The 21,958-nt window shown below is 43.6% G+C and overlaps 1 protein-coding gene across 5 annotated transcripts in view; it reads left to right on the top strand.

Annotated features, from left to right (window-relative positions):
- LOC139540041 (ankyrin repeat domain-containing protein 27-like) overlaps nucleotides 1-20,363 on the top strand; it is a 39,593-nt gene extending 19,230 nt beyond the window's left edge. Inside the window, exons 3-27 of one of the 5 annotated variants that reach the window (XM_071343575.1) lie at nucleotides 911-1,021; nucleotides 1,428-1,584; nucleotides 1,709-1,863; nucleotides 5,345-5,404; nucleotides 6,226-6,279; nucleotides 6,411-6,476; nucleotides 6,575-6,651; nucleotides 6,985-7,106; nucleotides 8,701-8,779; nucleotides 8,990-9,128; nucleotides 9,959-10,051; nucleotides 10,670-10,794; nucleotides 11,306-11,388; nucleotides 11,586-11,701; nucleotides 11,900-11,992; nucleotides 12,457-12,654; nucleotides 14,047-14,103; nucleotides 14,902-15,018; nucleotides 16,144-16,308; nucleotides 16,562-16,756; nucleotides 16,966-17,085; nucleotides 17,350-17,523; nucleotides 17,776-17,935; nucleotides 18,190-18,271; nucleotides 18,576-20,363. In XM_071343575.1, coding sequence (XP_071199676.1) covers nucleotides 911-1,021; nucleotides 1,428-1,584; nucleotides 1,709-1,863; nucleotides 5,345-5,404; nucleotides 6,226-6,279; nucleotides 6,411-6,476; nucleotides 6,575-6,651; nucleotides 6,985-7,106; nucleotides 8,701-8,779; nucleotides 8,990-9,128; nucleotides 9,959-10,051; nucleotides 10,670-10,794; nucleotides 11,306-11,388; nucleotides 11,586-11,701; nucleotides 11,900-11,992; nucleotides 12,457-12,654; nucleotides 14,047-14,103; nucleotides 14,902-15,018; nucleotides 16,144-16,308; nucleotides 16,562-16,756; nucleotides 16,966-17,085; nucleotides 17,350-17,523; nucleotides 17,776-17,935; nucleotides 18,190-18,271; nucleotides 18,576-19,173 — 3,396 coding nt within the window. In that variant the 3' untranslated portion in view covers nucleotides 19,174-20,363. Of the gene's footprint in view, nucleotides 1-910; nucleotides 1,022-1,427; nucleotides 1,585-1,708; nucleotides 1,864-5,344; nucleotides 5,405-6,225; nucleotides 6,280-6,410; nucleotides 6,477-6,574; nucleotides 6,652-6,984; nucleotides 7,107-8,700; nucleotides 8,780-8,989; nucleotides 9,129-9,958; nucleotides 10,052-10,669; nucleotides 10,795-11,305; nucleotides 11,389-11,585; nucleotides 11,702-11,899; nucleotides 11,993-12,456; nucleotides 12,655-14,046; nucleotides 14,104-14,901; nucleotides 15,019-16,143; nucleotides 16,309-16,558; nucleotides 16,757-16,965; nucleotides 17,086-17,349; nucleotides 17,524-17,775; nucleotides 17,936-18,189; nucleotides 18,272-18,575 lie in introns of all 5 variants that reach the window. The other 4 variants (XM_071343577.1, XM_071343574.1, XM_071343576.1 and 1 more) reach the window with 4 other exon arrangements.
- Nucleotides 20,364-21,958: the final 1,595 nt, after the last annotated feature.

Genomic DNA, 21,958 nt, shown 5'->3' with positions numbered 1-21,958 from the left:
TTGGAGTGCAAGGCTTTATCCTTGTTCTTTTTACAGAGATGTTTGGTGATCGACTAGGAATGCCTTGGAGATCAACCAATCGACGGGTTGGTGACCACTGGCTTAGGCCTATACGTTCTCTCCCAGATTCATGGATAGAACATTTTGAGCGTAGCAAAAGGTAACCAGTCCATCCAGTATGCATAATAAGATGGTACACACTCAAAGGTGATTACTAGAATACATTTTGGAGTATAGGCTAGACTAATTATGTACCAAAGACAATGTTTTTCTGCCATGCGTAATGTAAGGTAGGCAATGTATTGTATAACGGCTCAATCATTATTTTAATTCCGTTTTTTTGGGTGGGCTTGGGCTCATATAGACCTATGCAAAGTAAAAACAGGCACAAACTTCCCAAATTTTCCCGATAGCCAGGTGCAAGGGGAGAGAACATGACCAAGCTGCATCTTTCAGTCAAACATAAATTGCATTAGTTTTAACTTTCACTAGTCTGTAACCTCATATTTTACCAGTTGGCCAACAAGCATAGGCCTGTTAACTAGGCTACGTCGACAAAATACTGTGGTGACTTTGAGAGAACTTTTGAGTTGATGAATGTGTATATTTCTGCATTTACAGTGTTACAATCATGTGAGATTTTTAAAAGCTTTAAAAGAGAAGCAACGAGTTTGTGCTGACACTACGGTCATGGGTATTGGATTGCATGTGGGCACTGGGCAGTAGGCCATATCATAAAGAAATCAAGGCTATTTCCCGGGGCGAAGTAGCAATGTCACAGTAAGATCAGATGTTTTTTATTGTAGAAACTTTACCAATGAAACCATTGATAAATCAATTCTTAGAGTCACGAGAAACATGTAAAAAAAAAACAAAAAAAAACTTGATGATCATATTACTGTGCCCCCAGGTTTTGGTGCCGTGCCGTGGAAGTCTAACCCTTGGGGCGTACACAGCAGCCCAGTTTGAAACCTACGTTTTACAGCCCTCTGGAGAGGGATATCAGACTGTAGATGGGAAGGTAAGTTCCATCAGACCAGTACAACGGCATCTGGAAACGCCACAGTCTCTATCCAGGCTGTATCACATCCGGCCGTGATTGGGAGTACCATAGGCCGGCACACAATTGGCCCAGTGTAGGCCGGGGTAGGCCGTCACTGTAAATAAGAATTTGTTCTTAACTGACTTGCCTAGTTAAATTTAAAAAAAAGTATTAGCCATCTCTTGATTCTACAGTTAGTATACAATTTCTCAGTGTAACATATTCCTCTATTTTAACATGGTACATTATGTGTTGAATCATTGGTGCACTACACCAAAACATCAGACTATTTCATATTCTCTGGCCTAACTGTATCTCTTTGGTTGATTCTACTCTGCTATAACGGAGGATATTGGGGTCTGCTCCTCCTCTTCCTCTCTGATAGGAGCTGACCATCCAGGACAGCCAGGTCAGACTCGGCGCAGGGTTCCAGGCCCCAGCCAACGTGCCCATCCTGTTTGAGGAGACCTTTTACAATGAGAAGGAGCAGAGCTACAGCATCCTCTGTATCGCCAGGCCCATCGACACAGACCAAAGCCCAGGTACGGCTCTCCTCCAGAAGCCATAAAAGTGTATTTAGTGGGTGTGCGATTTTAGTTGATGTTGAACCAGATACAAACGCCTACAGCCACCATCTCACTCTCACTCTTCTTGTCTCCCTCTCAGTGGAGGTGACCCCCAGCCCAGGCTTGTACTGTCTGAAGAATGTGGAGGATGTCAGAGAGTTTCTGGGCCGCCATGCGGAGAAACTGGACAAGTTCATAAGCAGCTTCTGCAGTTCCTTTAAAGAGCAGGAAAGGAAGGGACTGCGACACCACATTGTAAGCACCATGCCTAATCCTGATGGACACTACTAGCTCACTGCTAGCTAGCTAACAATTTCACAACCACCTATCTAAGGGTCGGGTAAAGCCATTTCCACGCATGATAACGTACACTGAGTGTACAAAACATAAGGAACACCTGCTTTTTCCATGACGTAGACTGACCAGCTGATAGCTATGATCTCTTATCACCTGTTAAATCCACTTAAATCAGTGTATATGAAGGGGAGGAGAAGGATTCTAGAATGATTTTTAAGCCTTGAGACATGGATTGTGGATGTGTGCCAATCAGAGGGGGAATGGGTGAGACAAAATATTGAAGTGCCTTTGAACGGGGTATTTTAGTAGGTGTCAGGCGCACCAGTTTGTGTCAAGAACTGCAACGCTGCTGGGGTTTACACGCTTAACAGTTTCTCGTGTGTATCAAGAATGGTCCACCACACACAAGACATCCAGTCAACTTGACACAACAACTATGGGAAGCATTTGAGTCAGTATGGGCCAGCACCCCTGTGGAACGCTTTCGACACCTTGAAGAATCCATGCCCGACGAATTGATGGCAAAAGGGGGTGCAACTCAATATTAAGGAGGTGTTCCTAAAGTTTGTACACTATGTATACTGAAATACATAGCTAGTGCACTCATTTATAATGTAATAGATACTATACTATTAATATACATTGTACTGTATAAGACAAAGTAACAGTCAGAGCCAAAGTTATTGGAATACTTGATAAAGCTGAGCAAAAAATACTGTGTAAAATAAGTGCAAATACTGAGCTCAATTGTATGCTCCAAAAATAGTGAAATTATTTTATACTAATACAATTGTTCAGAGAAAGATTTTAGGGGTCAACATTATTGCCTCCCCTGTTTTCAATACCTCACCGTGCGAAGATAATGGCACTAAGCCTTGTTTTTATTGTCTTGGTGGAAGTTTCAGTCAGGTTTTTGTCTAAAACGTCCTCGTACTGAGTAAAGTTCATGATGCTGTTGATCTTAACAAGGGCCCCAGGATGCAAAACCCACCACTGGTGTGCTTGGCCAAAGAGCTCTATTTTCATGTCATCTGACCATAGCACTGGTTCCAATCCAAGTGCCAATACCATTAAGCAAACTCCATGTGTTTACATTTGTTGGATGATATGAAAGTAGAGCTCTTAGTACACGCACACCAGTAGTGTTTTGCATCGGGGAAAAATATACGTATACAGAAAAGAACCCCATACCGACTATAAAGGTGGTGGATCTTTGATGTTATGGGGCTGTTTCCCTTCCACTAGTCCTGTGGCCCTTTGAACTTTACCCAGTACCAGGACATTTTAGCCCAAAACATGGTTGCCTCTGCAAGGAGGCTGAAATTTGGCCGCAAGTGGATCTTCCAGCAAGACAATAACCGCAAGCACAAATCAAAATCCACAAATAAATGGTTTGACCACAAAATCAACATTTTGCAATGGATAGCGCAGTCTCAGGACTTGAACCCCATTGAAAATCTGTGGTTTGAATTGAAGAAGGCAGTCCTGAAGTGCAGATGAAGGATATCAACAATCTGGAACAACTCTGTATAAAGGAAGGGTCTAAGATCACTCCCAATGTGTTCTCAAATCAAATTGTATTAGTCACATGCGCCGAATACAACCGGCGTAGACCTTACAGTGAAATGTTTACTTACGAGCACCTAACCAACAGTGCAGTTTCAAAAAATACGAATAAGAATAAGGTATAAAAGTAACAAGTAATTAAAGAGCAGCAGTAAAAAAATAAAATAAGAATATATGCAGGGGGGTGCCGGTACAGAATCAATGCGCAGGGGCACCGGTTAGTTGAGGTAGTCTGTACATGTAGGTAGAGTTCATTAAAGTGACTATGCATAGATGACAACTGAGAGTGGCAGTGGTGTGGAGAGGGGAGGGGGAAATGTGAATAGTCTGGGTAGCCATTTGACTAGATGTTCAGGAGTCTTATGGCTTGGGGGTAGAAGGTGTTTAGAAGCCTCTTGGACCTAGACTTGGCGCTCTGGTACCACTTGCCGTGCGGTAGCAGAAAGAACAGTCTGACTAGGGTGGCTGGAGTCTTTGACAATTTTTAGGGCCTTCCTCTGACACCGCCTGGTATAGAGGTCTTGGATGGCAGGAAGCTTGGCCCCAGTGATGTACTGGGCCGTTTGCACTACCCTCTGTAGTGCCTTGCGGTCGGAGGCTGAGCAGTTGCCATACCAGGCAGTGATGCAACCAGTCAGGATGCTCTCGATGGTGCCGCTGTAGAACATTTTGAGGATCTGAGGGCCCATGACAAATATTTTCAGTCTCCTGAGGGGGAAGAGGTTTTGTGGTGCCCGCTTCACGACTGTCATGGTGTGCTTGGACCATGTTAGTTTGTTGGTGATGTGGACACCAAGGAACTTGAGGCTCTCAATCTGCTCCACTGCAGCCCCGTCGTTGAGAATGGGGGCGTGCTCGGTCCTCTTTTTCCTGTAGTCCACAATCATCTCCTTTTGTCTTGATCACGTTGAGGGAGAGGTGGTTGTCCTGGCACCATACGGCCAGGTCTCTGACCTCCTCCCTATAGGCTGTCTCGTTGTTTTGGCAAATTTAATGATGGTGTTGGAGTCGTGCCTGGCCGTGCAGTCATGAGTGAACAGGGAGTACAGGAGGGGGCTGAGCACGCACCCCTGAGGGGCCCCTGTGTTGAGGATCAGCGTGGCGGGTGTGTTGTTACCTACCCTTACCACCTGGGGGTGGCCCGTCAGGAAGTCCAGGATCCAGTTGCAGAGGGAGGTGTTTAGTCCCAGGGTCCTTAGCTTATTGATGAGCTTTGAGGGCACTATGGTGTTGAACGCTGAGCTGTAGTCAATGAATAGCATTCTCACATAGGTGTTCCTTTTGTCCAGGTGGGAAAGGGCAGTGTGAAGTGCAATAGAGACTGCATAATCTGTGGATCTGTTGGGGCAGCATACAAATTGGAGTGGGTCTAGGGTTTCTGGGATGATGGTGTTGATGTGAGCCATGACCAGCCTTTCAAAGCACTTTATGGCTACAAACGTGAGTGCTACGGGTCGGTAGTCATTTAGGCAGGTTACCTTAGTGTTCTTGGACACAGGCACTATGGTGGTCTGCTTGAAACATGTTGGTATTAGACTCGGACAGGGAGAGGTTGCAAATGTCATTTTAGAAAAAGGCTCAGTGGCGTTATCCTCTCAAGGTAAAATATTGAAAACAAGGGTGCCAATAATTTAGACCCCTATTTTTATCTTCTTAAACAAAATAGTTTTCTTTGACCAATTGTGTTAGTATAATTAAATGTCAAAAAATGGGGGCATACAATATAGCTCAGTATTTGTAAATTACATTTTTTCTGTGTTTTTCTTTTTCTCAGCTTTATCAATGGTGCCAATAATTTTGGACCGGACTGTATGCGATATATCATATTCTGCTGTGACCACTGCTCTAACCTGTGACTGTTCTCTCTCCGCAGGACTCAGTGAATGCCCTTTATACTAAATGTCTTCAGTGCCTGTTGAGAGACTCGAGCCTGGTAAGTACTGTAGGAACATGACTGTTAGATTGTAGTGTTGCCAACTATTTTTCAAGGAAAGTAGCTGTTGGTTGCTCCATTTGTTGCTAAAAGTCACTAGATGACCTCATGAAGTAATAGGGATGTCATAATGTTATTTTGCACATAAAAAAATACTTATACTTATGCTGTCCCTCAGTCTCTCATGCAATGCAACAAGGAGAACAAAAAGGAATCAATTAATTTTTATTTTAATATAACTTTTTTAGAATATATTTTTTTTGTCTTTTAAAAAAAAGTTTTATTATTTATGCCGGAGAGCTGTGATATCATTTAACAACAAGGAACAATTTAATAAATTCACTTCTCTTGCTGCGGCAGCAGAGAGGGGGCGGAGAGGCTAGATTGGAGAGAGACGGGGGAGGGAGCGAAGAGAGGTGGGGGAAGGGGCACACGTGCTGGTAGAGAGGGAGCAGTGCTCGGAGCAGCACAGGTAGGCTCAGCCAAGTGGGCACACACTCACACAAATAGGGAAGTCACTAAATCAACCAAAAGCCTTAAATAGTAGCTAAACGTGTTGCTATACTCGTTTACCAATAAAAGTAGCTGGAGGGGTCTGAGAACTCGCTAAATCTAGTGACAAAGTCGCTAAGTCGGCAACACTGCCTGATTATCTACACATCTTGAGTCATGTTCAGTAGGTCACACTGTAGCAATGTTTTTTAAATGTTTCTAATTGGACAAGTTCAGGTTGGTTTTCCATTTCTACGTGCCTACTGGACCACGACCCAGTTGTCTTTCCTGAGATATGAACCAGATTGGTTATACCTCCTGTCTTTCAGAAAGTTCTGGCCAAACAGGATCTCCAGATGACTCTCCTTAAACAAGCGGTGGAAGTAAGAGAGTTCTGTCTATTGTGCTGTGTTCAACATGTGAAAACTGCTCTACGGAGTTGTGTGACACTATAATGCTTCATGTGTTTTTATGAAATGTTGTCAGTATATATAATTTCGGTTTTATCTTTCAGATGTATATACATCATGGTATCCATGATTTAATCTTTAACTTTGTGGGAACTCTTGAAGCCAGCCAGGTCTGTACAGTATTTGATATTACTGTCAGTCTTTTAAATCCTCAGAATCACCATGCGGTAAAGGTTAATATCCATGTTAATTATCACTGTTTCAACAGGATTCTGCCTTCAACAAAACCACCAGAGGTCTGCAGGACCTGCAGCAGAAAGACTTGAGGGTCAAATCTGAATTTAGGTTGGTTGCTTTTATGTTTACAGTCCAAAGTAACGATATACAGACATCGCATTATACATGTTGGATGAGAAACTTTGCAAGTCTGCATACAACACAAACAAAAAGGCCCACACCACCATATCGCTCATATACCACTTCTAATACAAACTGATCTTCATCATATCGAATAGGTCTGATAACCTGTTCCGTTATGTCTATAGACTATAGGAGTATGTTTGCCTGTCTCATCCAGTATCAATATCACCTAGCCATTCAGTACTATAACCTGTAGTGTGTCCCTGAATTCTACTATAGTATCAATACCCAGTTGTATTTCCCTATTACCAAATACAGTATAAATATACCCCGGGCCAAGAGAGAGCTGAGCCAGTTGAACCACTGCACCTCTCCTCTACACAAGCTGCTCTGCCTCAGAAAGGTGGGACTCACCATCATGCAGTCCCCCAGCAGCTCAGGTATACCATCTGTCTGTCTCTTGTCTCTCTGTCTGCATTTCATGTCACATCGGCAGAAGATTACACAGTGTTGTTGTGTCATAAACAGCACAATTGACACTGGAACGTAAATGTGCCTTTAAAATGGATTCTGGACCGTTTGTTATGGTAAGACCATAGATGCGGTAAAGAGATCAATGGAACTCAACCATGGGGCGGCAGGTAGCCTAGTGGTTAGAGCGTTGGGCCAGTAACCGAAAGGTTGCTTGATCAAATCCCCGAGCTGACAAGGTAAATATCTGTCGTTCTGCCCCTGAACAAGGCAGTTAGCCTACCGGGGAATAGTGGGTTGTCATTGTAAATAAGAATTTGTTCTTAACTGACTTGCCTAGTTAAATAAAGGTTTAAAAAACCAAAACAGTGTAAATGCCATGGAAACGTGTGGGGAAAAGATCCCGAATCTCCTCATTGCCCCTCAGCAAAATGATCCTACATTTAGGCTATTGTTTATATGTGTATTTCACACTGTGTTGAGGTAACAATCTGAGTATAATGCTCGTATGGATGTCAACCCCAATACAATTTCATGTTATTGTCACCAATCAACTGCATTCCAGTTAAAAATCGACTGACTACCACCACCCATTTCTCCACGCTAGCTATGCTACCAGCTTATAAGAACGGGAGTTAGCATTTAGGAGTCACTTTTTCGAAACCTGAAAAGCGTCTACTTCTGAATGTTATGCATCGAAACAGCCAATTATATCCAAATCAGACTGTAGTAACAACATTGTGGGCCTGTTACAATACATAAATCATTACGGATTGCCACTTTGTTAGATCAGATTTGTTGATTGTGTTCCAATCCGCCGGCCCTTTTCTACCCCCCATGGTCTGTGTTCCATTGACCTCTCTACCACATGTCTGTAAGGTCATGCTTCGGCCTCTGAGTCAAATATAATTTTAGCTTTCATCCAGAAAGTTACAGGTAGAAAATGTTACATGTGCACAAGTGCTGATTTACCAATGTTTTATGATGACATTAAGTTACTATAAGTAGCTTACAAGGCTGGTCATTGTAACCGCCCATGTCAGGGTGTGTAGGAAAGTTGACTGAACTCTGCACAGTCCCACATAATGTCCTCCATTTTTCAATTTCTGTTCACTCCCTGCCTGGTAATATAATTAACTCTGTGCATACGCATAACAATATCCTGACTCTTAGGACCTAATGTGTTTGTTTTGGAAATCAAATCTTGTTGGCCACATAACAACCCTTACCCTGTCTCTGTGGCGTGGTGTGATCCACTCGTAATTTCTGTAGGCCAATTTACCAATTTAAAGCCTAAACGACAAGGAAAGAGGCAGATTGTCTGTCTCACAGAGGTTAGACAGACTGTGTGGGCATTTGACAGGTAAAGCAACTCTGTAAAGCAACACTCATATGTTTGTAGGATGAAGCTGTTTTTTATGTATTCATTTTAAAGAGCCTTGTCTCTCTAGTCTACTGTGTGCCCCTGCCATAAACCTCAGTCACATTAACAGGTTACAGTTACCGAAGGAACCACCGTAATTGAATTCTTCCTTTCATTTTCCTTTTTTCCTTCACATACAGTGAGCATAGAGGCCGTATGTGCAGACGATCTTCTCTCTGTCATTCTGTACTTACTGGTGAAGACGGAGATCCCCAATTGGTGAGGAAGATGTTCAGCTTTAAACCTTCTACCTACTAATACCACTGACCATGGAATGACTTGATTTACTTCAAGTAAACTAGTTGAATGAATGAATGAATTATTAAAGTGACCTAGTAATTAAACCGAGTCATTAATTTATTCATTAACTAGTAATTAACGTATTAAAAGCCAGTGTTAAGTGTTTAACTAAAACGCATGCTCTTCCAGGATGGCCAACCTGAGCTACATCAAGAACTTCAATTTCTGTAACTCCACCAAGGACGAGTTGAGCTACTGGCTGACGTCGTTCGAGGCCGCCGTCGAGTTCGTCAGCCAGGGCAACCTCAACCTGAGCCAGGAACGAAAGGTGACAGTACATTACAGTACAGTATAGTAGTACTCGCACAGTAAGAACTCACACAGTCATCAGCTAGGTCAAATTCCTGAGACAGAGACAAATGGTGAGCACAACAAAGTACAGTAGCACTCACACAGGGTGGCTCCTTTCTTACGTTACACTACACTGAGTGTACAAAACTTTAATATTGATTTGCACCCTCCTTTTTTGCCTTCAGAACAGCCTCAATTGGTCGGGGCATAGACTCTTCCCACAGTTGTGTCAAGTTGGCTGGATGTCGTTTGAGTGGTGAACCGTTCTTGATACACACAGGAAACTGTTGAGTGTGGAAAAACCCAGCAGCGTTGCAGTTCTTGACACAAACTGGTGCGCCTGTTCAAAGGCACTTAAATCTTTTGTCTTGGCAATCCACCCTTTGAATGGCACACATACACAATTGTCTCAAGGCTTAAAAATCCTTCTTTAACCTGTTCGTATATACTGATTTGAAGTGGATTTAACAAGTGACATCAATAAGGGGTCATAGCTTTCACCTGGATTCACCTGGTCAGTCTGTCATGGAAAGAGCAGGTGTTCTTAATGTTTTTGTTCACTCAGTGTACCTGGGCCCTGGCTAGCTTGACTTGGCTCAATGTTGTGAAAATGGCTTTATACACCACCATCACATACAACATTGTTGTAGCTGATATCCTATCCAAGCGCTGTTGACTTAGATACACCACTTTATCACTGCAATACCTGTCATAACAGGCCACAATAGTGAGCGAACTTGACCGAAATGAGTGAGGGGGGGGGAAAAAGTCCTGTGTGCAGAGTAAGTGACTGTCTGTTGTTTGCAGGGCTCAGGGGAACTGAACGACAAGGTGCGTTTCACACAGAAAATAAACCTGCTCTGTCAGAACGATGCTACCCCCATCAACTGTCTGTTTGAGGTGAGAACATGACCAAGTTTTAGGGGGGAGGAAAGCTTTACTCTGTGTTGGGGAGTAGTGAACTACATGTAGTTAAATTAGTAATTTATCTACATTTTGCAGTAGCTTGTTGGTAGTTGAACTCAATTCTAATGTTGGTAGTGGTTTCTGTAGTTAATAGCTTTTTGCCATGTAGTGATGTAGCTTAACTACAAACTACTTTTTTTGCAAGAAAATATGAGGGCATCAGACCTGCCTAATTCTCACTTGAAACAGTTTTTGTGTTTAGTAGGCTAAATGACACATTCTGTTAACACCTGACCTGTCTGTGACATTTTTCAAAGTGGCTTTAGTTAAGTAAACATTTTTTTTTCTTCTCATAATGGTAGCTCTAGTGTAGCGTTAACTTCTTCTAGTGTGAAGTTATTGGTAGCTTGGTAAACTATGATTTCAGAGTAGCTTCCCCAGCACTGACTGGGCATCATGGTCTATTGTTGGATACCTTACTCCATTAAACAATTTAATTTGTTCACATGAAAACATTGTTTAACCAACTTTCTTTGGGTTTTTAAAAATCAATTGTCCGTATGATGATGATTTTCTTTTTTTTAACTGATGGTGTGTGTGTGTGTCCTGTAGCACATAGCCAACGGTAACGAAGCGGAGGTCAAGCGTGTGTTGAGTGAAAACGAAAGTGATGAGGACGGGGTGAAGATGTGTCACCCCCTTTGCTCCTGTGATCACTGTGAGCTCCGGGTCTCTGGGTGAGCACACGCACGCAATACCACACACAGGTTTGTTATGACGGGGCGGCAGGTAGCCTAGCGATTAGAGCGTTGGGACAGTAACCGAAAGGTTGCTTGTTCGAATACCCGAGCCGGCAAGGTGGAAAAATCTGCCGTACTGCCCTTGAGCAAGGCAGTTAACCCCCCACAACAACTACTGCCCGGGCGCCAATAACGTGGACTTCGATTAAGGCAGCCCCCCCGCACCTCTCTGATTCAGAGGAATGCGGAAGACATTTTTCGATTGAATGCATTCAGTTGTGCAACTGACTAGATATCCCCTTTCCCCCCACCCATCAGGTAAGTATCAGACACTTCACTTGTCTGTTTCTCTGTCTCTCTCACTCCTAGTGGAATCATATTCACTTTCTGTGTTATTGTCATTAAATGCAGTAAATAGAAACAGAACAGGTGATTTATTCTCCTACTTTTGTAATTCCCCTCGAAGTTTCATTTCCCTTTTCTCTATTACTGTGTCTGCTTCGCGCAGAAGACTGAATGACCCGTCCATTGTAACGCCCTTCTCTCGAGACGATCGAGGATACACGCCACTTCATGTCGCTGCTGTCTGTGGTAGGTGATGCTAATAAGTGCCTGAGGGTGGCCTATTGAGCCACACATCTTCCTTGGGACCACACATAGACCCTAAAGGCAGGGGGAATCGAGTCCCCGATCCGCCACTTTCTGTACTTTTCATCCCCTTCAATCTGTCTCCCCTTCTCATTTCCCACTGTCTAAATAAAGTAAAAAGCCTGTCTTTGCCGTGGTAGGTCAGTCCCTGTTGATTGACCTGTTGGTGTCTAAGGGAGCTCTGGTGAACGCCACAGACTACCACGCCCTCTCACCCCTGCACCTCTCCTGTCAGAAGGGCTACCAGGGAGTCACGGTGAGACGGGACGCTAGCAGGACAGTTATAGCCTGGTTCCAGATCTTTTTGTGCTGCCTTAACTACTCCTAAACAGATCTGGAACCAGGCTAAGATGAGCTACACTATATCACAGAAACTGTATACAAAAAGGATACTTCTGTTACACAAACTGTTCAATCTCTCTGACATATTCTTCTTTCACTCTCTCCCATCCAGCTGCTGCTCTTGCACTATAAGGCGAACACAGATGCCCAGGACAACAATGGAAACACTCCTCTGCACCTGGCCTGTATGTATGGACATGAAGATGTAAGTCAGTCTGGGGAGCCACTCTCCAGTTTAAATCTGTCTTTTAAAAGGCACAATCTGTAATTTCAACAGCTTTTGACTGTGCCGATGTGTTTGATAATCTGAGGGATAGAGCTGACGAAGTGCAACCAGTACAGGGTATAGAAGTGAAAGTATCTGTATCACACGAGGCTGCTGAGGGGTGGATGGCTCATAATAATGGCTGGGATGGAGCGAATAGTGGTATCAAACGCATTGAAACCATGTGTTTGCCATTCCATTTATTCCATTCCAGCCATTACTATGAGCCCGTCCTTTCCCAATTAAGGTGCCACCAACTTCCTGTGATCTGTATTGATAGTGCTGTAAATAAGTACAGGCATATGGAGGATGATGACAACAGACTCTACTGACAGTGTTGCGCTCTATGGTAGTTCAGAGGAGATTGCTTTTAGTCTGACAGTGTTATCCCATCCGTGTCTCAGTGTGTTAAGGCTCTGGTTTACTACGACCTGCCCACGTGCCGTCTGAACATCCAGAACGACAAGGGGGACACCCCCCTGCACATCGCGGCCCGCTGGGGCTACGAGGGCATCATCGAGGTTCTACTGGAGAACGGAGCCAGCACCGCCGTCTACAACAAGGCCAAGGACTCTCCACTACAGTGTGCTTTGAATTCTAAGGTGAGGAGTGAGGACCCCTGATTTGCTAAACCACTTAATATATGCTATTTAGCACATGCTTTTATCCAAAGCGACTTAGTCAGTCACGTACAAACATTTTACCACCTACCCAGATGGGCCCTTTTTAAAGAAAAAGCTTGTCATGCACAAATGTGCAAATAAAGTATGTGTTTGTTACAGCAAGCATGTACAGTGCATTCGGAAAGTATTCAAACCCCTTGACTTTTTCCACGTTTTGTTACCTTACAGCCTTATTCTAAAATGGATAATATAACTTTGTTCCCCTCATCAATCTGCACACATTACCCCATAATGACAAAGCAAAAACACAGTGGCCTCCATGATTCTTAAATGGTGTTTGGATGTATTATTTGGACCACCCAGACTCTTCCTGGAGCTGGCTGCCCGGCCAAACTGAACAGTCGGGGGAGAAGGGCCTTGGTCAGGGAGGTGACCAAGAACTAGATGGTCACTCTGACAGCGCTCCAGAGTTCCTCTGTGGAGATGGGATACATTTCCAGAAGGAAACCATCTCTGCAGCACTCCACAGTGGCCAGACGGAAGCACATGACAGCCCGCTTGGAGTTTGCCAAAAGGCACCAAAAGGACTCTGACCCTGAGAAACAAGATTCTCTGGTCTGATGAAACCAAGATATAACTCTTTGGTCTGAATGCCAAGTGTCACGTCTGGAGGAAACCTAGCACCATCCCTACGGTGAAGCATGTTTTTCAGCGGCAGGGACTGGGAGACTAGTCAAGATCAAGGGAAAGATGAACGGAGCAAAGTACAGAGAGATCCATAATGAAAACCTGCTCCAGAGCGCTCAGTACCTCAGACTGGTGGTGAATGTTCACCTTCCAACAAGACAACGACCCTAAGCACACAGCCACGACAACGCAGGAGTGGCTTCGGGACAAGTCTCTGAATGTCCAGCCAGAGCCAGGACTTCAACATGATCTAACATCTCAATAGCTGTGCAGCGACGCTCCCCATCCAACCTGACAGAGCTTGAGACGATCTGCAGAGAAGAATGGGATAAACTTCCCAAATACAGATGTGCCAAGCTTATAGCGTCATACCCAAGAAGACTTTAATCGTCATACCCAAGAGGCTGTAATCGCTGCCAAATGTGCTTCAACAAAGTACTGAGTAAAGGGTCTGACTACTTATGTGAATGTGATGTATATATATTTTTTTTACTAAATTAAAAAAAAAACTGTTTTTGATTTGTCATTATGTGTAGATGGATGGGGAGGAAAAACAATTTAATCAATTTTAGAATAAGGCTGTAACGTAACAAAATGTGGAAAAAGTCAAGGGGTCTGAATACCTTCCCAATGCACTGTATGTGCTCATACGTAAGTGTGTGTGTACCAATGTCTGTCTTGCAGATTTTGACGCTGTTGGAGTTGACACACAACAGTTCTCACAGAAGAGATAGCAATGATGTAAGTGAAATGTCATCACATAGGAGAAGAGTTGACTCGTTGGTGGGGGTTTCGTCGTTGGTGGGGGTTTCACTTGAAAACGCTAGATGTGTACTGACTACCTCCGACCACTCGAAGAACAAGCTAAGTGGGTCGTTAGAAAATCTCTGCTAAACTAAACTCTGCTAAACAATATGTTTTTGTCTCTCTGTAACCGCAGATAACTTCAGAACAAACTTAAAAGTTGCCAATGTCTTAGCAATTGCCACAAACAAGAGAATGATAAAAATATGCTTCAAATAAAAATCGAGATCACTGCATTTAAAATAATATAGTATATGCTACATAGGCCTATGTATTTGAATGACGTTTTATTTTTCTTATTGTAGGGTACGGTCTTAAATTGCCTCAAAATATTTAATGTTGTGAAACAACGAGCGCAATGATGTGCCAAATCTGTGATTTTAGTGCATTATTATGGGGTAAGCATTAGAATAATCCGCCTCAACATTTGCAGCCATATAATATCTATTTAGGAGCTGATCCGTCGTCAGAATTGTGGAATCATTTGAATGAGATTTGAATGGAGAAAGCTGATCTGAGAGCAGCGCTATCAGTATTGACACATGCTCCAACTAAGCACTTAGCTAACATTCTGTCTACGTGGTGTTTTGGGAAACGCATGTGACATCTTCGGACGTTATAGTAACGATGCATCGTTAGAACTTAAGCTTACCAGTGTTTTATCGGGAAACCGGATCATGATCTGTGTGTGGTATGGCCAGCTGATTGACGGGGCTCTCTCTCTCCCCCTGCCAGTCCCCTAACCGCTCTCCCGAGGCCTCTGACTGCAGCAGCCGCCGTTCCTCTGTCTCCAGCAACACCTCCCAGAGCTCTGAGGCCAGGCCTGACTGCGACAGGGTCCTCCACAAAGAAGTGAGCAGAGCACTCAGGCAGGGTTGACCCTGAAAATGTCTGAGAGGAGTACCATCCTCTGAATTCAATTCTTGAGCGTTAGGGCAAAATGTAGATTTCTGCCTAAAAAGATATATCCAAAAGTATTTTCATGAGATGGCCATAAACAATAACTGGTGATGCTGCATAGTTGTAGAAAGGTCTGGGATTCACCCTTCTGGTAAGTGGTTATAAATTGCTGAGGTGTACTCACTTTTGATGACACAAGCTGAAGAACACAGTACAAATATGAGAAATCATACAATTTTTTTTCCCTATTCAACAAGTGGGGCAATAGGGCTTAAAATGACTGAAGTGCTTTCTAAATATAGTAACAATCAAATTATAAATGACTTACTATAAGATTTCAGCTTTATAACTGTAAAATAAATATGATCATACTTAGTGACAGTACAATATTGGCACCATTTTTCATAGAACCGACAACTTTTCCCGCCAAACGTCCTCTGAGCGACTCAGACACCATTCAAATGTGTGCAGACTTGTTACAACTTCTGCTTTAAGCACAAAGCGATTTTGTGCATCTGTGACCTAGAGGAAGTGGTCTTGTTTCAATTCTGCAAAATTATTTTCTGTTTTTTCCATCTGTTACATCCGCTAGACTCTCCCGTTTTCATATGCGCTATTCCATGCACAGCTACGAGGGTCACATGTACTGGAAATCGTTCCTTTGTCTGGATAGGCCAGAACATGTAATGTGTCGCTCCCTATGCAAATATGTCTGTGAACCTCACAGCTGCGCTTGCAAATAGCGCATTTGAATCAAGACAACCAGCACTTTTAGGGAGTGTAAAGCAATTGATGTTGCGCCATTCACAGAGCACACTGTACACAGAAATATCAGTTGGAACTAGTCCAGAACTGCTCAAAGTCCCCTAAATAGAGGCCTAATATTTTAGGGAAGAGGGAGGGAATGTAGATGAAATTAGATACAGTATTTTTCTATTTATTGAGGGATGCTAATATTTAGAGCTTTCACACAAAGTTTGACTATCTGTAATTTGTAATCCATGTTAGCAGTTTCTTAAGGCCCTGCGTTTACTGTCTGGTGTTCTAATAGGCTGCCTCTCTCTGTTTGACTGACAGGTGGAGAAGTTGCTGCGTGCGGCAGCCGATGGAGACATAGAGATGGTGCGGTACCTGTTGGAGTGGTTGGACGAGGAGCCAGAGGAGGAGGAAGCAGGGCTGCCCTCCTGGACTAAGTTGTGCCACCCACTGTGCCAGTGTTCACACTGTGGGTCATCACAGAAGGTCAGACAACAACCCTCTCATGTCTCATCACTACTGCAGGCTCCATACCCTGACAAACACACTTACCGAACCTCTTTCTGATGTACAATGAGCAAACAAACAGCAATCTTCACACACGGCCTTACTGGTAGTACTAAAGCTATGGTGAATGGAGTTTTTGTTGAGTTTTGTAATGTTTCTGCAGAGCTGTCCAGCTAACTTGATGTCTGTGCCTTTGTCTGTTTTGTTGTGTGTGTGTGTTTGCCTCCAGAAGTTTGTGTGCCTTCAGGCCAGTGGTCTGGGTGTGAACAGCAGTAGTGTGGATGGCTTCACTCCCCTCCACGTGGCGGCGCTCCATGGTCACACGGCGCTGGTGTCCCTGCTCAGCCGCAACGGAGCCAACGTCAACGCACGCAACAGCCAGAGTGCCACGCCACTGCACCTGGCCAGCCAGAACAGCCACATACAGGTGGGCACACAGTACTATACTTTAGCTGCGCTTGATCGAGCTTCTCTGGCTCATCAGAAACCACGGAATAGGCCCAGACTCCTTCCATCTAGGACTCCAGGCAGACTCGCCCAGAAGCTTGAAGTGTTTGAAAGAACACGCAGGTCTGCTGCAGATTGTCTGGGGCGAAGATGGAAAAAGATTCAATCTCTCATTGGTTTTATGTTCAGGTAGTGACATCACTGCTGGAGTGCAACGCCAAGCTGAATAAGAAGGATCGCTATGGCAACACCCCTCTGATTCACACCTGCCTCAGAGGTCACCTGGACACAGCAACCATCCTGCTGCAGGTGAACAGAACACTGACCCTGCTGCCCTCTAGTGGGTCAAACAGGCCAACACCATCACACTGAAAAAACAAATGGCTAAGTGGGGGTCTTTATAGCTAGTTGTCAGGGACCAAAAAGTGGAAAAATGATAGAAGGGCAATCACCTGACAAAGATCGTGTTGGTCTAAACGTTAAACCATACCACCTAAGCTTCATTAAAAAGGCCACCTATTGTGAGCAGCAAAATGGTGTGCGATCAGACGTTTCTATATTGTCTTCCTCCAGAGCAACGCCTCGGTGAACCTGTCCAACAACCAGGGCAACACGGCCCTGCACGAGGCTGTGAAAGGGGGTCACCTGGCCCTGGTGGAGCTGTTACTGCAGGCTGGAGCCTTGGTCCACATGACGAACAAGAGACAGAGGACAGCACTGGACTGTGCCGTGGAGACCAGGGGAAAAGTGAGAATCAAACAGCCACTGAAGGGTTAGATCAGGGTCAAGGTGACCACTTGTTCAACAGAGTTACACAAGATGTTCAGTATGTGCAACTTTATTTGTCTTAGATTTGCTTACTTTCTGTTAGTCGGCACCTCACCAACCGTGGGTCTACATGTCCTTTTTTTGAGTAGCAGAGATCTAAACCAACAACCATAGAGCTGGGGGAAATAATGATTTCTTTATGAAATGGGCTTTTTGTTTTTCCACTTTCAGAACACTGAAATCCTGAGGACTCTTCAGAAGGCATCTGGACTCTCCCACAATGCTGAACCAATCAAACTGCTCTCTGTGCCCAAGGGGGCTCTGGGTAAGAGAGTCAGTATAGACACCAGCCACTGTTTTTCCTTGACCACCTACCTGCTAGAGCGTGAAGGTACAGAGAGATATGTTGCAAGTAACACACAATGAAAAGTCTTCTCACCAACTTTGTCACCTAATAATTCTCTTGATCTTTTTGGTTACCAATCTACTACTGCCATATTTTGGATTATTGGGGTTTGTTTTCCAGCACCCAATTATTCAAACTATGTTCTACTGTCCATACCGTCATACCACTTAGAATGCATGCCCGTGGTATGCTGGTGTGGATATGGAACAGTTTTTCTTAGTTCTTTCTCCCAATCCCAGCACACTCATTTGTCCAGCGGCTAAAGCATCAGCATGATAATGTCAGTGGAAGACGTCAGAAGCTGGCCCAGTCAATAAACCGGTCAGTACCATGGAAAAGATTGTGTGCCCCCTTGTGGAAAATGTATGCTGTCCTTCATAGTGAAGTTGATATCAATTTGACTACAGTTTGCAAAAAAGATCAGTGGAGACGATGTGCGGTTTGTTTGTTTAGTTAGATGTTAAACGTTTCCGAGATAGAAAATGTGTTCCTATGTACACGAAGCCGATCCAGAACAACTTTGGTCATAGTTTACTCATAAGTTTCAATCAACGTACATTTTAAGGAACTGCTATGCTTCAGTGCAATTCCTCTGAGCTTGTGGTTGTTTGATGGGTTTTTTCAGGGTTCAGCAAATGAAGAAAGGTCTTCCCAGGGACACCAGTGTGCCTTCCATCCACTCCCCCACTCCTGAGAGGAGGAAACTGAGGCGAGGGGAGACCCTGGAGAGCAGTGGGCCATTCAGCATCTGCTCCAGCCCAGAGGGAAGCCCCAAGCCTGGTGACCAAAGGGACAGAGAGAGGGCCCTGAGCCGCAGTCACACCGTGGACACAGTGCACCCCCAGTCTCCTCAGTGGGGCCGGGACCGGAGACACACAGGAGAGGCCGAGGCAAATGAGGACACACGCGTAGCTAAAGACCCTTCAGACACTCCAGGTGAACCCTTGCGTACGTACACACCTGACATACACACACCCGACATGTCAAATACACACACACCTGACATCCCATCAAATACACAACAAACACCCAGCAGCGACCCGTCACACACTCGCGAGGATCCATCACACACACCTAGCCAAGTCAATGGAGAGGAAAAGAAGGTCCACACCTCACCAGACATCGAAGTAAAGTCTAAGAGGAACTGTCCTGAGACTGAGAGCCCACCCAAAGACATGGAGGACCTGGTAGAAGAACTGGTAGAAGAAATAGAGGTACTCTGAGGTGCCGAGGCAGACCCCAGTCAGGGAAGAACTTGCACAGTGTGGGTTAACCAGAGAAGAGTGGCGCCTACTTTTAGTTAGTTGACCTGACTGTTATTGAAAGCACTTTTTCTCCTTGCCTTCACGAAAAAGGGATGCAAAACATGTTCATTCAACTTCATGCGAATGTAATTCTGTTTTAGTTTATTTTAGTTTTGTTGCTCACCCTTATAAAAGAGATGGTCGATAGAACATTCTGACAGTGGATAGTGACATGGCATATCAGTATGTTTTTTTTATTGTTTTGTCTACTTGACGAAAATGCTAATCTGAATGTCTATGCTCTTGTTACATCTGCCTGTTTTTTTTTATTTGAACATGTAAAATCAGGGCTCTGTTATTTTCAACAATTTAGTTTAATTTACTGGGTTAGAAAACCATACATTTGCATTTCTGACCTATCTATAACAGAAAATGTACCTCCCTGGTGTGTGGCATTTCAATGACTATGCATAGTGAGGCCACACTTGTATCCCAGTGAATGTCGAACACTTAAAATAGTTAGAACACTTAGAATGGAGAGAGAATCATAACAGTGTATACGCACAAATCTATATACAGTAGCTCGAGCCAGTGACTCCACAAATGGATAGTACTGTCGTTAAAAATACTGCTTTTGAGAATATAATAACACAATTGCCATATTTAATTTGTTTATCCATCACCTTTACTCTATTCTGCTATTTATCCTGTAGAAAACAATATAATGAAAAAAAAAAAGTGTTTATTTAGCATTCAACTGATAATTATATTTCACCTCTGTCAGTTGATCCTAATCTTGCAAAGCAAGACCATATAGGACCCAACCAATTCTATGGGGAGTTTGCACTTTACAAGTACCATTTTTGGGGGGGGAAATGTTTTATCAGCAACACTCTGAAATCTCAGTAGTTTTGAACTGACATTTATTGAACTCATCATTATCCAGCACATACAGAACATTGAACACAGATGACTAGCATCAGCGTACAGATGTATTTTTATTTCAAAGTTACTGTTTTGGTTTATACAGTAGTAGTTGTCCACTCCGATCTCAATGTTGATTATTTTCATACTAAAGTATTTTATTACATTTTTTAATGTTAGATGCAGTGAACGTGCCTTATTTAATTTGTCAAAATAACCTGTAATAAAATCATGATCAAGAGTCATTTGTTTTGACTATTGTGTTCTTTGCAAGAGTTGGCTTTTTTTTTTAATATTGTGCTTTATATGATAGGCTAGGTAAGTTGGTAATGTTAGGATTTTCCTACTGTTAAAATATTGTTTTAAAGACGCACTCCAGCTATTTGTGAGCTTTTCTTTTTGATAAACAATATCCCATGCATAAATACAGTGTACGAACATACACTTAAGGGTTAGACATATTGAAACAGAAAAAAATTAGGGAGTGGGATGTCTCCCTCTTCAGTCTCTGTTTAAAGGACCCCATCAGAGTGCAATGGCATTCCATAATGCCACCCCTATTTCGACGTAATTCCTGTTCTAGAGCGGAAATGCAGCCAAGACCGAAGGATAAATGTGGTCAGAGACCCACTAAAGCAGCATTGCCCCCTCAAGATTCTGAGCCTTCCTGGCAGGGTTGGTCTTACAAGGCCAAAGCCACCAGATGAGTGAGTATAATATACAAGGAATTTCTCAGAGCTGCTAATAAGAACCTTGATGACCTTGTACTTAGCCGGTGGGAATTCCAGTGGGGTTCCCCCACCCAGGCAGTGGCAGTGCTGGCAACACTAGCTGCAGTAGTAACACATGGAGGGGTTCACACTTGGACATTCAGAGAGGGGTAAAATGATTGTGCCCCTGGTGGCACAAAATAAAAGGTCTGACTGCACAGAGATGCTTGGGAAAATGGTCACAAAGGGGGACCAGTGTGTGTTCGTTTCAGGGGAAGGGGGTGTATCTGAGCTCCATCAGCTAAGACTTGACATTGGTTAATCAAATCTCCCCATTCTTGCAAAATTTTGCATGCCTCTCAAACAGCTACAACTGTAGACGCATTTGCACATCAAGTCCTTTGAGTTGGGTTCAGGGATGGAACAACCGTTGAACATCTCCGCTTGTGGTTGTTTTTGGGGGAACGGTGGGGAGTGTGTGTGTGTGTACAGTTGAAGTCGGAAGTTTACATACACCTTAGCCAAATACATTTAAACTCAGTTTTTCACAATTCCTGACATTTAATCCTAGTAAAAATGCCCTGTTTTAGGTCAGTTAGGATCACTACTTTATTTTAAGAATGTGAAATGTCAGAATAATAGAGAATTATTTATTTTAGCTCTTATTTCTATCATCACATTCTCAGTGGGTCAGAAGTTTACATACACTCAATTAGTATTTTGTAGCATTGCCTTGAAATTGTTTAACTTGGGTCAAACGTTTCGGGTAGCCTTCCACAAGCTTCCCACAATAAGTTGGGTGGATTTTGTCCCATTCCTCCTGACAGAGCTGGTGTAATTGAGTCAGGTTTATAGGCCTCCTTGCTCGCACACACTTTTTCAGTTCTGCCCACAAATGTTCCATAGGATTGAGGTCAGGGCTTTGTGATGGCCACTCCAATACCTTGACTTTGTTGTCCTTAAGCCATTTTGCCACAACTTTGAAAGTATGCTTGGGGTCATTGTCCATTTGGAAGACTCATTTGCGACCAAGCTTTAACTTCCTGACTGATGTCTTGAGATGTTGCTTCAATATATCCACATAATTGTCCTCCCTCATGATGCCATCTATTTTGTGAAGTGCACCAGTC

Source organism: Salvelinus alpinus, chromosome 15 (genome assembly GCF_045679555.1).
Source record: "Salvelinus alpinus chromosome 15, SLU_Salpinus.1, whole genome shotgun sequence".
Taxonomy (NCBI): Eukaryota; Metazoa; Chordata; class Actinopteri; order Salmoniformes; family Salmonidae; genus Salvelinus; species Salvelinus alpinus.
The sequence above is the reverse complement of the archived record's forward strand: the minus strand, read 5'-3'. Positions and strand labels throughout refer to the sequence as shown.